The following is a 15,679-nucleotide window of genomic DNA, read 5'->3' on the forward strand; positions in this document are numbered from 1 at the left end:
CCCACATGCCACAGAGCAACTAAGCCCATGCACCGCAACTACTGAGCCTGTGCCCTAGAGCCCGCGAGCCACAACTACTGAGCCCATGTGCCACAACTACTGAAGCCCGCATGCCTAGAGCCCGTGCTCCGCAACAAGAGAAGCCACCGCAGTAAGAAGCCCACGCACTGCAACGAAGAGTAGCCCCCGCTCGCTGCAACTAGAAAAAGCCCATGCACAGCAACGAGGACCCAATGCAGCCAAAAATTTAAAAAATTAAAAATAAATAGAATAAATTTTTAAAAAACAGAAAATCTTATTAAAAAAAAAAAACTACTTCGTCAAAGTTAGACGGCTGGGAGAGAACATGATTCCGCAAAAGCCAAAGAGCAAACGAGAATGTAAGGAATGGAAGGATTTAAAAGACGGGGAAGACGCTTTTTTTTTAAGTTCGCCAGTTTTGCAAGACAAAAAACGTCCTGGAGATGATGGTGGTGATAGTTGCACAACAACGTGAATGTACTTGATGCCACCGAACTGTGAGCTAAAAAATGGTTAAGATGATAGTGTTACGTATATTTCACCACAACTGAAAAATACATTTTTAAAAAAGTTTGCTTAGTTGCCACTGTGAGACAATAGAATACAATTTTTTTAAACCAGGTTGTGTCCTCGAGGCCTGTGCGGAAGCCTGTAGAGCTTGAGCAGCTTTCTGACTCAGGTTAAGTGATTCGGAACGCAGCCCGTAGGATGCAGAGCCGACCCGGTTCCTAGGACCCGCAGGGCGTGTCCGTCAGCGCCCAGCACCAGGGACCCGGTCGCACCGCCTTGATCACGCCCCCCGGGAAAGCGGCTCCCGGCTCACCGCGACCGCCGCCCGGCGCCAGCCAGCCAGCCGCCTCGCGCGACCCCGGCCCCAGGCCCTCGACCCCCGCCAGGCCCTGGCCCCACAGGACACGCCCCCCCCTCACACGGCACGGCGATTCTGATGCCATCCCCGGCGGCGTGCCCACTCTCTCCCGGCCTCTGCGCCCCGCCCCCGGCCAGGCCCCGCCCCGAGGCCCCGCCCCGAGGCCCCGCCCCGTCCCCGCCCGCAGCACGGCGCGCGGGCTCGGGGGCGGGGCGGAGACCGCCCAGGTCTCGCGACACCGCGGCCGCGCCCGAGTTCTCGGGCCGCCGTGGGAAGCGACGCGGACGCGGCAACTGAGCGCTTCCGCAAAAATGGCGGCGGCGGCGGGTGGCGCGCGGCTGGCGGCCTGGGGCGGAAGGCTGCGGCGCGGGCTGGCTGCCGGCCGGCGGGCCTGGCCAAGCTCCGGGCCCGTGGCGGCGGCAGTGGTCGGCGTGGCCCTGGCGGGAGCAGGAGCAACGTGGTACCACGGCCGCGTGAACGTGGCGGCGCCCCAGGGCGGGCTCACCGTGGTAGCCCAGGTACGGGACGGGCCCCGTCAGGCATCCCCGCCGTGCCCCTCAGTCCTCGGACGCCCGGCGGGTGGAGGGTGCGGGTGAGGAGTGGGGGGCTGGGGCGGCCCCCGGCAGCCTGCGCCGCGGACCCGCGGGGACGGTGGGGGCGTGTCCCGTGCGCCCGGGCCCGCAGCTGCGCCCCGTGGTCCAGCTGTCCTAACAGGTGACCTTTTTAATAATAAAAGAGGCAATCGGCTGGTCGATGCTTGCCAGGTTTGATGGTCACCTGTCAGGAACAGTATCACATGTCGTAAACCTTCATGCTTCCGCGGACTCTGAGTACCACGCAAAAGACGTTTCTTTTAAAACTATCGTGTTTGAAAGTAAAGGTCATGTTCCCTGGTTCAATATCAAATTGTCACGTAAAACATTTGAACATTTGAAAAAGAGTTCTACTTTTTAAATATTCAGAGGACATTTTAATTCTTTTAAGTTTGTGTGTGAATATTTTTGAAAATTAAAAGCAGTATTCTTTTTCTGTTGGTTAGATTTACATTATGCTTTTCTAAGTGCCTTGAGTTCTGAAAAACTCAACGGTCAGATACAACAAAAGAGAGGAAAGCAAGCCTTGTGAATTAAAGTTAAGTATTGACATACAGTATTTTTACTTGTATTAAATTAAGATGCCACAAAGTTAAAACAGGCAATAACTCTCCCCCCATTCTCATACCATTTCTGATTACAGGTGGAAGGATCTATCTAACGGTGTTTTATAGTATTTTTGTTCATTTTGTGTGAAGCAGTTCAGTTTATTATCCATCTTTGGTTTCTCTGCCTCTGTTCTCAACCGCTTAATTCATCCTGTTTAGTTAATCTTCCCAAGAGTATCACTTTAACCACACAACATACGCTTCTTCAGAAACCATTAGTGCCTCGTGCTCCTAGGATAAAATCCACGTTTTTAAATTTTGTCATGCAGAGCCATCTGTAGTCACGCTCTGACCTAGCGCTACTCAGACACACCTTCTTTCAAAGGGGTTCACTCCGTGTGCCCAGAAATGGCTTCGGTTTTACCCCCTCAGCAATTTGTAGATTCCGGGTTCAGTCCGTCTGTGTCACTGTGGTTTTGTGGCCCACTGCTAGCCTGTTTGTGTTTTCAATTCCTGACAGGACACTAAAACTTTACACCGGTGTGGTGTTGCCAGCTCCCTTCCCTCCCTGCAACCTTTGGTACTTTCAGCCCAGCTAAAGTAATACAGAAACCATTGTATTATCAATGGGTTTACAAGGTCTGTTGACACAGCATTTGCTTGATCTGCTGTTGGACCACTTTTATTGAAACAGTGGTTTTCGTCCTTTTGCCACCCCAGTGGACTTGAAGATGACCTCACCTTCCTCTCAGCAGCAGTGGCTGAATCCAGCAGGAATTGAGGGGCCTGTAGTTTGAAAACTCCCTCCACCTCACTGACTGGGGTAACATTTCCCTAAGAGGGGGCCTGTCAATCCCGCCGACGCCCCGGCCGTCAGCACCACCGCCGCTTTGGAGTCATGTGTGCATGGTCGAGAACTACTGAGATAGATGTGCTCTTGATACACTTTTATGTATTATATAGTTATTTTACTTAGCATTGCAAGGTGGTACAGTCTTCCTGACACGGACTTAATAATAGTGATAATGTCCTTCATTTTCAGTCATTACAGTAAGTGATTTTTCCAATAAAAATAGTGAATTTATACTCACTGACTCATACACTTTTCAGATTTCCATTGTGACCAGTGCTTGCATTTGTGAGGGTCAGTCAGGAATTAAGGGTAGAATTCAAGGTCATGAAACAGCAGATATGTTGGCATTTCCCTTCTTTCTTTCTTTCTTTCTTCTTTCCACAATTATTGAAGTGCTACCTCTGTGCCAGGCAGTATGCAAGGAGTGGGGATTCAAGACACGGTTCAAGTGCTTACAGTTTAGTGCGGGGGCAATTTTAATACAGGGCGGGGCTTCCCTGGTGGCGCAGTGGTTGAGAATCCGCCTGCCGATGCAGGGGACACGGGTTCGAGCCCTGGTCTGGGAAGATCCCACATGCCGCGGAGCAGCTGGGCCCGTGAGCCACAATTACTGAGCCTGCATGTCTGGAGCCTGTGCTCCGCGACAAGAGAGGCCATGATAGTGAGAGGCCCGCGCACCGCGATGAAGAGTGGCCCCCACTTGCCACAACTGGAGAAAGCCCTCGCACAGAAACGAAGACCCAACACAGCCATAAATAAATAAATTAATTAAAAAAAAAAAAAAAAAAAGAGATTCGCAGTGCTTAATAAAGCTTGGCTTTTCCTTTAAAAAAAAAAAATACAGGGCGATAGGGATGGTAAGTGCTGGGTGCTCTGGGGGCACCTGGAAGAGCCCCTCCCACAAGGTTGGGTTCCTGTAAACTGATGCCTGTGGGATGAATGGAGTTTGCTGGGCAAAGAGAAGGGGAGGAATATTGCATGCCAGGGAACAATGTTGCAAAGGTCTGGAGGGAGGAGTTGGACTCAGTAGGATGAGAGCTGTACAAGATGAGGCTCAGAACGGGGAGGGGTGGCAGGGAATCGGGTCATGAAGAAGTTTTTATCCTGAGGACAGCAGGGAGCCATCGTAGGTCTTCTTAACCTTCATGGTCCCCCAAGAATACAGGCATAGAACTCAGGGAGTCTTTGAATTTAAATAGAAAAAGATTACATTTTTGTCTTCATTCACCTATAACTTAACATTTTCTTCAATTGTGAATGTAAGCAACTAGCTACAGAAGTATTAACAGTAACCGACGGTATAACAACCTCAACCTCAGATCTTTTCCTATTCTGATACAGTTGTTACAGATATCTCAAAGTATCACTTCTTTGAAATTACAGTGCTTATTAAACATGCCACCATATCATGTTATTTAAGGCATAAATCAAGAATTACACATATTACTATATTGCAGATTTGACTTGGACCTTTGGAAAGAGTATGGAGACTTTAGTGAAGGGAATGGATTGAAAGTGAGGTCGGGAGCTGTTGAAATAATTCAGGAGAGAGTTGGTGATGGCTAAATTAGTGGATGAATTTGAAAGAAGTTTAGAAGATAAATTTGCAGAGTCTAAGTTGCAGGAGTCTTGTGTAAAATGTAATTGTATTGTTTCAGAAAATATACAGGTTCTCCCCCGCTATCCAAAAGTAGAGCGTTCCTGTGAAACCTTTTGTAAGCCGAAATGGGTAAATCAAAGGAGCAGTAACCTTAGGACACATCTTGCTAAGGGGAGCACAAAGTAAATGGAGATGCAGCACAGATGCTCACAGACACAGTGTAGAGCTCTGGCATCTGATGCTGAGACGGCTGAGTGTAGTTCCCGGGGCCGCCCTTGCTGCCTGGGCTGTGTGCTGCCCCTGTAACGGCTCGCTGAAAAACAAAGGCTGAGCACTGTTTTCGATTTTTGCCTTTTTTCGTAAAAGCGAAAATCTTCTTCAGGTTTCTTTGGGTTAGCGGAAGCGGGTACTGTGTAGCTTTGGTGAACTTTGGTGAAAGCGAAGTGGCCTGAAGCCGGGGATCCCTGCAGGAGTCCTGAACAAGTGATTACATCTGGACAACAACATATTGCTCCTACAGATATCCTTTAGGGCGTGACTTGCTTTAGAGCATGTCAGCCTGTCAGTTACTTGTATGTAAGCTGCTTCCTCTGAAATACTTAAGTATATTTGAAAACTGTTCTAGATTTTAGTATTACTCTCTTTAAGTATTATTATATTTGATTCTGGCATAGTAAAATCAGATAAGAAATTATAGAAGGGAGAAGACAAAATTATTCTATTATTCCAGTCCATTCTGCTTTAAAAGGATAGCTGCATTCTTAATAAACCTTGATATATTAAAAAATATAGAATGTTATTTCATGGAGAAACAGGAGCTCTAGAGTTTTCAAGTTGCAATGGCAAAATAATTTTCTTCCTGCAGGAATTCCAATACTGTGTAACAGTTTTTTTGCTATTACTGTATTTTGTTATTGCAAGCTAGAAATAATATATTGGTAAACCAAAAACTGATGAAAACAAACATCTCCATATTACTAAGTAAATCCTCAATGGCATGGAAGATCAGACTTAAAAGTAAAGTTTTTCTGAATCATTTTGATATTATAAATCCTTGTAAATAAGACCTAAAACTGCGGGGGGGTGGGAAGTAAAGAGAAAACCATAAAGCCAAAGTTAAATGCATTACAGTTTTCAGGTGACAGCAGTGATAATGTTTTATTTGTTCTTATTGATTTGTTGAATGAGTATTTCATTTATTCTCTAAATTTTTATAATTTTTGGCCTTATATTAATTTTCAAATTATATGTGATATTGAATATATGTTTCCCTGACTTCATAATAGGATTTTTTTGGTTTGCTTTTTAATGAAAAATTTGTCCACCATGTTTAAGGTAAAATTGTTTTGTATAACCTAGTCCATAATACTGTATAAATGTTTTTTATTCTACATAAATCCAAATTTTTTATTCTGTAGATTCATAAGTATCAGATTCCCTTTGATATGTTTATTTATATTTGTATTTATAAATCTTTGGAAACATTTCTTAACATTTAATTCATTTTTCTTTTCTTTTGTAGAACTTATCACTCCCTGAAATTATTTTATCTACTTGTTTATTTTGTCTCCCCCCCCCCGAAGAATGGCCTCTTGTCTTTTTCATCTCATTCTTGGTGCCTGAAACATTCACAGTCACACAATGACACATAATAAATGTTTATCCAAAGAGTAAATAAATGAACTGCACTATGTAATGAAGTGACCTTGTCTAACTTTGGTTTGATTAGTCTTTGTAGAAATAATAGACAGGCAGTTTCTAGAAATGTTCAGAATCAGCTCAGTTACTAAATGTCCTATGTATACTCGATTACACACTTAGAGTCATAGAGACATGCCATTTTCCCAGTAGGAAACCTAAGTAGATAAGAAACCTTGCTCTTTTCTGCTATATCCCAAGAGCCTAGAAAAGAGTCTTGTGCGTAGTAGGTGTGCTAAGTATTTATTGAATGGGTAAATAAATTGATGAAATCTATGATGAAACAATAATTGGTATACCTTTGTCTCAGAAGTTTAAAGGTGGGTCCATTTCACCTATTACTGTGTATGAGATTTAATTTTTAATTCATATTCTTAATGTTTATATCTGTCTTTATGCAGCAAGCTTTTGTCCTGAGCTATCACATTAAAATATCAAAATTAATTTTAGAATAAAATTAATTGCATTTTCATTCCAATTACTGAGATTCTTCAACTTGTAAGCCTCAAGCCAATTAAATTATTTTTAAATCTGGAAAATAATCCTGACATATGGCTGAAACCAACTGTATTAATAGACACTATGTTTATTATTAATAAACACATTAATTAACACAAATATTAATTGACACTATGTTTGTAGTTAAATGCGTGGCACACACTTTGTGTAGTGTTGATTACACTGACTAAAGATTTAAATACGACAAGGTCTGTCTGTGAACAACTGGCTGAATTCCTCTTGGGGGAGAATGGTCTGGGTTTGCATGGCCAGTGTTTCCCGTGAAGTGAAGAGTCAGCCCCCTAAGGACGTGAGTGTGGCTCGGGCTCCACCGGTGAGGGCGGGCTGCTTGCCTGAGGGCAGGAGAATTTGGAGCACGCAGGCAAGTCTGGGCGTAGAAACGGAAGGGAGAGAGGGGCGCGGGACTGGAAAGGGTGTGTTCTCTTACAGCCTGTTGATCTCCCCTCCTCCCACCCAGTCTGAAGTATGGTATATTCTCAGGGCTTGGGCAGAGTTACACGCGGCTCCTGTGGTTTAAGCAGAGGTGGCATCGGATGGAGCGATGCCCAAGAGAGGCGGCTGGAGAATGCAGTCCCTCCCCTTCCCAGGTTTTTAGCAGCACTCCTGGAAGGGGTTTTTGTTTTGTTTATCCTTCAGTTTTATTGAGGTGTACTGTATATATTCAAGGTGTACAACTTGATGTTTTCTTTGTGTAACAAAGATCATCAACACAGTCAAGCTAATTAGCATCCGTCACCTCATGAAGTTACCGTTGTGGGGGGGGTGTGTGTGTGTGTGGTTGGTGAGAACACCTAAGATCTACCCTCCCAGTAGACCTCAAGCATATGATATAGTATTGTATGTATGGTGTATACGTATAGTCATCGTGCTGTCCATTAGCTCTCCAGGACTTAGTCATCCTGCGTAACTGACACTTCTACCCTTTGATCAGCAGCTCCCCATGCCCCAGCCTCTGGCAACCACCATTCCACTTCGTTCTTCTGTGAGCTTGACTCTTCAGATTTCACAGATGAGTGAGCCATGTAGTATCTGTCTGTCTGTATCTGGCTTATTTCACTGAGCATAATGTCCTCCAGGTTCATCCATGTTGTTATAAACGGCAGAATTTCCTTTTTCAAGGCTTTTTCAAAGCCACCTTGTGGGTAAGGGTGTGTATCGATATTGTCTTTATCCATTATCTGCTGATGGCAAACAGGTTCTTTCCATAGCTTGGCTCTTGTGAATAAAGCTGCAGTGGCCCTGGGAGTGCAGAGGTCTCCTAGAGATAGCGATTTCACTTCCTTTAGATACATACCCAGAAGCAGGACTGCTGGATCATACGGTAGTTGTAGTGTTAATTTTTTGAGGGATTTTCCACAGTGGCTTCACCAGTTTCCACTCCCACCAGCAGTGCATGAAGGTTGCCTTTTCTCCACATCCTCAGCAGCACTTATCTCTTGTCTTTCTGATAATAGCCATTCTGACAGGTGGGAGGTGATACCTCACTGTGGTTCTGATTTGCATTTCCCTGATGGTTCGTGACTGTCAGCACTGTTTCATATATCTGTTGGTCTTTTGTATGTCTTCTTTTTAAAAATGCTAATCAGATCCTTTGCCCATTTTTTAATCAGGGTTTTTTTGTTTTGTTTTTTGTTTTTTTGCCATCAACTTGAGTTCCCTATATATTTTGGATATTAACCTCTTATCAGATGTATGTTTTGTAAATATTTTCTCCCATTCCATAGGTTGTCTTTCACTCTGTTGATTGTTTCCTTAGCTGTGCAGAAGCTTTTTAGTTTGATGTAGTCTTGAGAATTTTTGCTTTTGTTCCCTGTGTTTTTGGTGTCATATCCAAAAAAAAAAAAAAAAAGATCATTGCCCAGACCAATGTCAAGAAGCTTTCCCTATATTTTCATCTCATAGTTTTACTGTTTTGGTTCTTACATTTAAGTCTTTAACCCATTTTGAGTTAATTTTTGTATAAGGTGTGAGATGAGGGTCCAGTTCATTCTTCTGCATGTGGCTGTCCAGTTTTCCCAACACCATTTTTTGAAGAGACTGTCCTTTACCCATTGCGTGCTCTAGGCACCCTTATTGAAGATCAGTTGACTGTAAATGCATGAATTTACTTCTGGTCTCTTTTTCTGTTCCATTGGTCCGTATATCTGTTTTTATGCCAGTACCGTACTTTTCAGCACCTGCTACTTCTGGTTTTATTACTGTAGCTTTGTAATAGATTTTGACATCAGGAAGTGTGATGCCTCCAGATTTGTTCTTCTCACTCACGATTGCTTTGACTCTTCAGGGTCTTTTGTGGTTCCATATGAATTTTAGGATTTTTTTTCTATTTCCATAAAAAATGTCATTGGGATTGTGATAAGGATTGCTTCGAATCTGTAACTCACTTAAGTCTGTTGCTACTGAGAGGGTGAGGACAGACAGTTGAGCTTTGGGTGTGGCAGTAGGGGAGTTGTTGGTAACCTTGACAAAAGGCATTTCAGTGAAATACTGGGGGCAAATTTAATTGGAATGTGTTGAGGAGAGGCTGAAGTAAGGAAGCAAAGAAAGCAAATAGAGATGCTTCTTTCTAGAAGTGTTGCTGTAAAGGGTATTAAAAGAGACACTGGCTGGGAGAATGATATAATAAGGAGGCAAAAACTGGTCCAGCTCTGTGGGGGAGATTATAGGTGGAAGTCTTTGAGGAAGGAGGTTACCTGGAGTCAGAACCCAGGCAGAAGGTTGGGCTTTGAGACTAACAAGTTTTCCTCCTTCATCCTGACAGGAGTGAAAGCAGAGGGCATGGTTAACCCTAGCAGCTGGCTGTAGACAGGAGACCCTGATGGTGAGCTGCTCTGGAAAACTAGGAGGTAGAATCAGGGAAACGTGGGCGGGTCAGAAGGGTCAGAGCAGTAATGACTGCTGCCGGAGAGAAAACCCAGAGAGGGAGGGGGCGACGGGTTAACGCGTTCATGAAGAACGAGAGCTTCGAGACAGTAGTTAGGATGAATATAGGACCACTGGCCACAAACTTCTCATGGCTTGCTTTTGGTGAGTTTTTCCAACGTAGCTAAAAAGTACTACCTAACGAATTATTTTTAAGAAGCCTTGGGCTTCCCTGGTGGCGCAGTGGTTAAGAATCTACCTTCCAATGCAGCGGACACGGGTTGGAGCCCTGGTCCGGGAAGATCCCACATGCCGCGGAGCAACTAAGCCCGTGTGCCACAACTACTGAGCCTGCACTCTAGAGCCCGCGAGCCACAACTACTGAGCCCACGTGCTGCAACTACTGAAGCCCACACGCCTAGAGCCCGTGCTCTGCAACGAGAGAAGCCACCACAATGAGAAGCCCGCGCACCACAACGAAGAGTAGCCCCTGCTCGCCACAACTAGAGGAAGCCCGCGCACAGCAACGAAGACCCAATGCAGCCAAAGATTAATTAATTAATTAATTAATTTTTTTTATGCCTAAAACAAAAGAAGCCATGGTATTATGAGTTTAATGAGAAGAATATATTGCATCGTGGCATTAAATTTAAAATTCTAAAATAGTAAGAGAACATCAAATATGGTGCTTCTTTGATATTATTTAAATTCACATTTTGAACTCATATTTTGTGAGTACAACCTGACTGAAACAAATGGTGGTCACAAATTTTAAATAAATAAAAGCAAGGAATGTGGATCATCATGTTTAAATAGTCAAACAGAAATATGTTAACTGGGAAGGCAATTTTGCAAGTGTCAATTAGATGCAGGACTCTCTTTTTCTATTGCATATCAATGAATATTTTAAAAGCTCAAATAATATATTTAATGAGATGGAACTATTTTAATTTGCTATAAGAGCCCTAAACAATTCATAAAATTAAGTTGGCATTGCTTTCTTTTATTTCGAGTTATCTGAGTATATTTGTGGTCATTATTTTTGTGAAAAGGGGAGGAAAGGACATCAGTAAGACATTAGCAAGAGTAAAACAATAATATATTGGAGTCTACTTGGTTGCAGTGTATTTGTGTGCAGTGCATTGGGTTTAATGATAGTACATTTAAAATTGGTATGCCAAGGGCAGTGAACTTTATAGCAACATGCAGAAGTTTAATAACCATGAAACATTGTGAGCCTAATGAAGACTAAAGCTTTCTTGCAGCAGTAAAGCAAGAATGCAAAGAAGTTTTTATACTTTATTGCCTCAGGTAAAAATGTCTCTAGAAACACATAAGTGATGACAAAGCTTTGATGTTAATAAACCCAAATGGAAGTCAAAAATCAAAGTGTGTAAATGGCCAGATTATGAAAAAAAAGATGACAAAGTTATACCCTCTAATTAGATGTAATTTGTGCTTTTGGCATAGCTATTTGTCCTGCATGAATGAGAGGTTGTCTTACTTTCCTTCCTTGTGTGATAGGACACTCTTTCTATATCTTACTGCAAATCTGTGGAGGTGCTTTTTGGGGAGGGGGGACAAGGGGGCCAAGAAGGGAAGAAAAACAAATTGTAATGTAAAAGCAGAAGCATTTTTTAATCTGTCCTTTTGCAATTATATTTATTTAGCTGAACCTGAGTAAAAAATTACTCTTTACTCTTATTCTATAAAGCATATGTTCTGGTAGATAATGCATTCAAATTAATGGTTTTGTTACGGTGAGTTTTGGAGTTTTATGAATTATAACAGTGCATAAACATATCCTAAGCCATCAATAGTAGCAGTATATGAACTTAAAATTTACAGTTTAAAAAGTGGTAAATACTTGGTAAAGTAAGCCATAGCAGATATCTTCTCTTAATGTGCTCTCCATAAAAAAGATTGTTAAATGTTTCAGATTATAAATAATTTCAATATAGAAATAATACTTAATGGATCCTATGTTTAAGCACAGCCTGGTCTATATAGAAACTTTTCACTGACATCTGTGGAAGTTTCATGAATGTGTGGAATGCAGAATAAAAGTTGTGATTACTCTCCATTAAGAAATACAGCCTTATAAAATCTTCACTTTATCCACGTGTGTGCTGTATGGTTGATGTGCCTGTGCTAGCAGTCGTGCAGCTTCCGTGTTTCCTGCTACACAAGCATAGTTCCAGGCGGCTCCCTCCTCTGTCCTCATCGCTTGGCTGCTGTGTGCCCTAGACACGCACACCATTTTTAAAATTAGACAAAATGAACCTTAACTAAGAAAGCACAGTGTTTTTTCACAAATTGTTTTATCAGTAGATATTCCAAAGCAAAATATGATTGGCTTAGTCGATCTGCTATTTGGGAATATCAGTCATTTTTCTCATTTACTAGTATGCACAATTAGATGATTATACATAATAAGAAATTATAAATGGGTTAGTTTCTATGTTTTTGAGTGTGTGCAGTGTATAAATACCAAGAGATTAAATCACACTATTAGGTGTTTTAAAGACAAAATCTTTTTCAGTTTAAATTTGGTCATAGTTGACCAATTAAGAGCCAGCTCAGATCAGAAGCAGATCCCTAGTAGGGCTTCTGCCTCTGTTCAGACCCACATTGGTGGGGAGTTCTGGAATGCTTGGATTTGCTCCAGGGCTGAAGTCAGGGTCAGGAGCTTGCTCCTGTGGTACATCCTGCTCTGAGTGCGTGGCTTCGGCAGCCGCCGAGGAAACACAGTGAACAGCTGAGCACCTCCTAACGCTCCTCCCGTGACAGTCGCGCTGGCGCTGAGGTATGATGTGAAGGGCTCAGCTCGTCTTGTGGTTCTCGCTCTCCGACTCCCCGAGTGAGCTACTGTAGTGTGCAGCAAGAGGGAGTGGTGATAAGGGCACAGTGCCGTTCAACCAGGAACTGCTGCAGCAGAAAGCCGACAGTGAGGGTTATCCTGTGAGCCAGACACACTTTTCTTTCTTAAAAACTTAATGCTAACCATATTTTATTTGTAACTGAAGCTTGACTTTATTTAATACTGCAACTGTTTTGTTTTTAAATTAGGACTTTGTATTTTATTAGTACTGCCATTAGGCAGTGATTAAATCTGTCTTCAATTACAGTCATGAAAAGATTGCTCCTTAAAGCACTGAAGAAATGTTGTTTTATTATGGTTATTGACATTTCTTGAAATATATTAGGAAGGGAGTTCCAGCTGTTGGCTCTTTCTTAATTCTTAAAGATTACTTACTTATGTTGGCTTTTTTCTTATTGAGATATGTGTATATTATAGAAAATTTAGGAATAGTGGCAAAAAGAAACACATAAGAACCATTTTGCCTCTTCATGACTTGAAGAGACTAGTCACTGTTAAAGTTTTGGGTGTTGTATCTTGAGTGAGAAGGTTTTTATTAAAACTTATTTAAAACTTTGCAAGGCAATGTTAAGGTATTAACAACTATCGTTCTCTCCTGTTATAGAAATAAAGCCAATGGCTGTGAAGTTAAGAAATAAGTGTGGGGACTTCCCTGGTGGTGCAGTGGTTAAGAATCCGCCTGCCAAGACGGGAATAAAGACACAGACCTACTAGAGAATGGACTTGAGGATATGGGGAGGGGGAAGGGTAAGCTGTGACAAAGTGAGAGAGTGGCATGGACATATATACACTACCAAACGTAAAATAGCTAGCTAGTGGGAAGCAACCGCAGAGCACAGGGAGATCAGCTCGGTGCTTTGTGACCACCTAGAGGGGTGGGATAGGGAGGGTGGGAGGGAGATACAAGAGGGAAGAGATATGGGGATATATGTATATGTATAACTGATGCACTGTGTTATAAAGCAGAAACTGACACACCATTGTAAAGCAGTTATACTCCAATAAAGATGTTAAAAAAAAAAAAAAGAATCTGCCTGCCAATGCAGAGGACACAGTTGCGAGCCCTGGTCCGGGAAGATCCCACATGCCGCGGAGCAACTAAGCCCGTGCGCCACAACTACTGAGCCTGCGCTCTAGAGCCCGCGAGCCACAACTACTGAGCCCATGTGCCACAACTACTGAAGCCCGCACACCTAGAGCCCGTGCTCCACAACAAGAGAAGCCACCGCAATGAGAAGCCCGCGCACCGCAACGAAGAGTAGCCCCCGCTCGCCACAACTAGAGAAAGCCCGCGTGCAGCAATGAAGACCCAATGCAGCCAAAAAATAAATTAAATAAATAAATTTTTTTTAAAAAAAGAAAGAAGTGTGGTTCCAGAGAGGTCGTTCTAGTGGCAGTGAGCTGTTGCTGCCCTCTTGGAGACCACCTCTTGCCCCTGTCTCCTCGCTCTCCAGGCTCTTTTCGTCTGTATGGCTCTTTAGTTGTTTCTCTGTTAGAGGCTGTGACTATTTATTATGCTTGCTTATATAGGGCAGTGCCTGGTTTGGGGAAGGCAGCCTGCATGGCTTTAGCCCATATCAGCGAAAAGAGAAAGTGATGTGAAAAATCAGAATTGTGCAGATACACATATAAGACTTCATTAAGACCAAGCTTTTATTTGAATTTTTTATACAACGATGATGTCCTTTAGTACTTGCTTTATTCTGGCTACACAGAAGTTGTGTATTTTTAATTTTAATTAATATGCTTTAGCTGGTGGAAAATGTAAGACATTTTTAAAGGACTTGGAATTAATTGTTTTCTCATTTTATATTTAGTCCTGCTGGAGAAAAGTTTTTCTGTTCAGTTTTAAGAGTCCTCTACAGCCATGTGTTGAGAATGGATCATCTCAGTTATTTAGAGTTAATTAACTCTGCGCTGTTCTAACATGAGCAGTGCTTAGAATTGGAGCTTTTTTTTTTTTTTTTAACTAATTGTTATTGTATTTTACCATATTATTACTCACATTTGCTGATTCATCCTTGTCATTTATTCTTTTTTTGTATTTATTTTATTTATTTTTATTTTTGGCTGCATTGGGTCTTAGTTGTGGCATGTGGGATCTTTTTCTTGTGGCTCGTGGGCTCTTCATTGCAGCGCGTGGGCTTCTCTCTAGTTGTGGCGCATGGGTTCCAGAGTGTGAGGGCTCTATAGTTTGCAGCGCGTGGGCTTAGTTGCCCCGCAGCATGTGGGATCTTAGTTCCCCAACCAGGGATCGAACCCATGTCCCCTGCATTGGAAGGCGGATTCTTAACCACTGGAACGCCAGGGAAGTCCCCTGTCATTTATTCTTTGAATAGGTTGAGAATATGATAAAAGTTACGTACTCTCTCCCAAAAAGCTCATACAGTGTTTTCACCTATAATTTCCAGGAGTCACAAGCACCAGGAAGCATTGTAGTGTGGGGTTATGAGGCTCTGCTCTAATTTTTAGGTTATATTCTTGTCCCTTCTAGCTTCTTAATATTTGTCCTTCTTTACATTACAAAATGTTTCAGGTGTTATATCTAAAATTATTTTCAAGTAAACTGTTTTGATCCTGTCACTGTGTTACTCTTCGGTTTTGGATATTACCCTCAGATCAGATCATTTACAATATTTACCTTTACTTTATGGTATTTACTCTTCCCTTTTACCAGTACTTCACTTCTGTTCTGACTGTACATTCTCTTTTCTAGCCCAGTGTGCCTTCTGTTAGCCCTGTTGTACTAGCTTATCCTGTTTACACCTTCATAAATGTCACAGATGCCTTGGTCTATTACCATATTCCTCTCCTTTAAATCATAAAGGTCCATTATCCAAGAAAGTGTCTTCATGTTTATTTTCTTTACCCTCTAGCATGCGAGTGAGGTGGGTCATTCAGGAACTCAGAGCCTAAACTATGATTTCATAGTAACGTTTTTAATATTGGTAATAACCATATAAAGTTTTTTTATTATAAGTTAAAAGAGTATCTAAACAACAGCCATGAATATTTAGAAACTAATTTTACACTAAACAAAGTAACAAAGTTCATCCAAGTCTTTAAATATTCAGAGTAACTCTTTGGGACTTCACTAGCAATTCAAGTTTGGAGATTAGGGTTGCCTGAATCATTTCAGAACTTCAGGCTCTATTTTAGCCTACAAATATCTGTTCCTTCTTTTTCCCTACTTTCTTCCCTAATCCTAGTTAAGATTTAACTAGGATTATTCTCTT

General features: G+C 42.2%; 1 protein-coding gene across 2 annotated transcripts in view; it reads left to right on the forward strand.

Annotated features, from left to right (window-relative positions):
• The first annotated feature begins 1,151 nt into the window (after positions 1-1,151).
• MICU2 (mitochondrial calcium uptake 2) overlaps positions 1,152-15,679 on the forward strand; it is an 87,188-nt gene continuing 72,660 nt past the window's right edge. For both annotated transcript variants that reach the window (XM_057532810.1, XM_057532811.1), the window contains exon 1: positions 1,152-1,407. In XM_057532810.1, coding sequence (XP_057388793.1) covers positions 1,201-1,407 — 207 coding nt within the window. In that variant the 5' untranslated portion in view covers positions 1,152-1,200. The remainder of the gene's footprint in view (positions 1,408-15,679) is intronic.

This window comes from Balaenoptera acutorostrata, chromosome 18, assembly GCF_949987535.1.
Source record: "Balaenoptera acutorostrata chromosome 18, mBalAcu1.1, whole genome shotgun sequence".
NCBI classification, from domain to species: Eukaryota; Metazoa; Chordata; class Mammalia; order Artiodactyla; family Balaenopteridae; genus Balaenoptera; species Balaenoptera acutorostrata.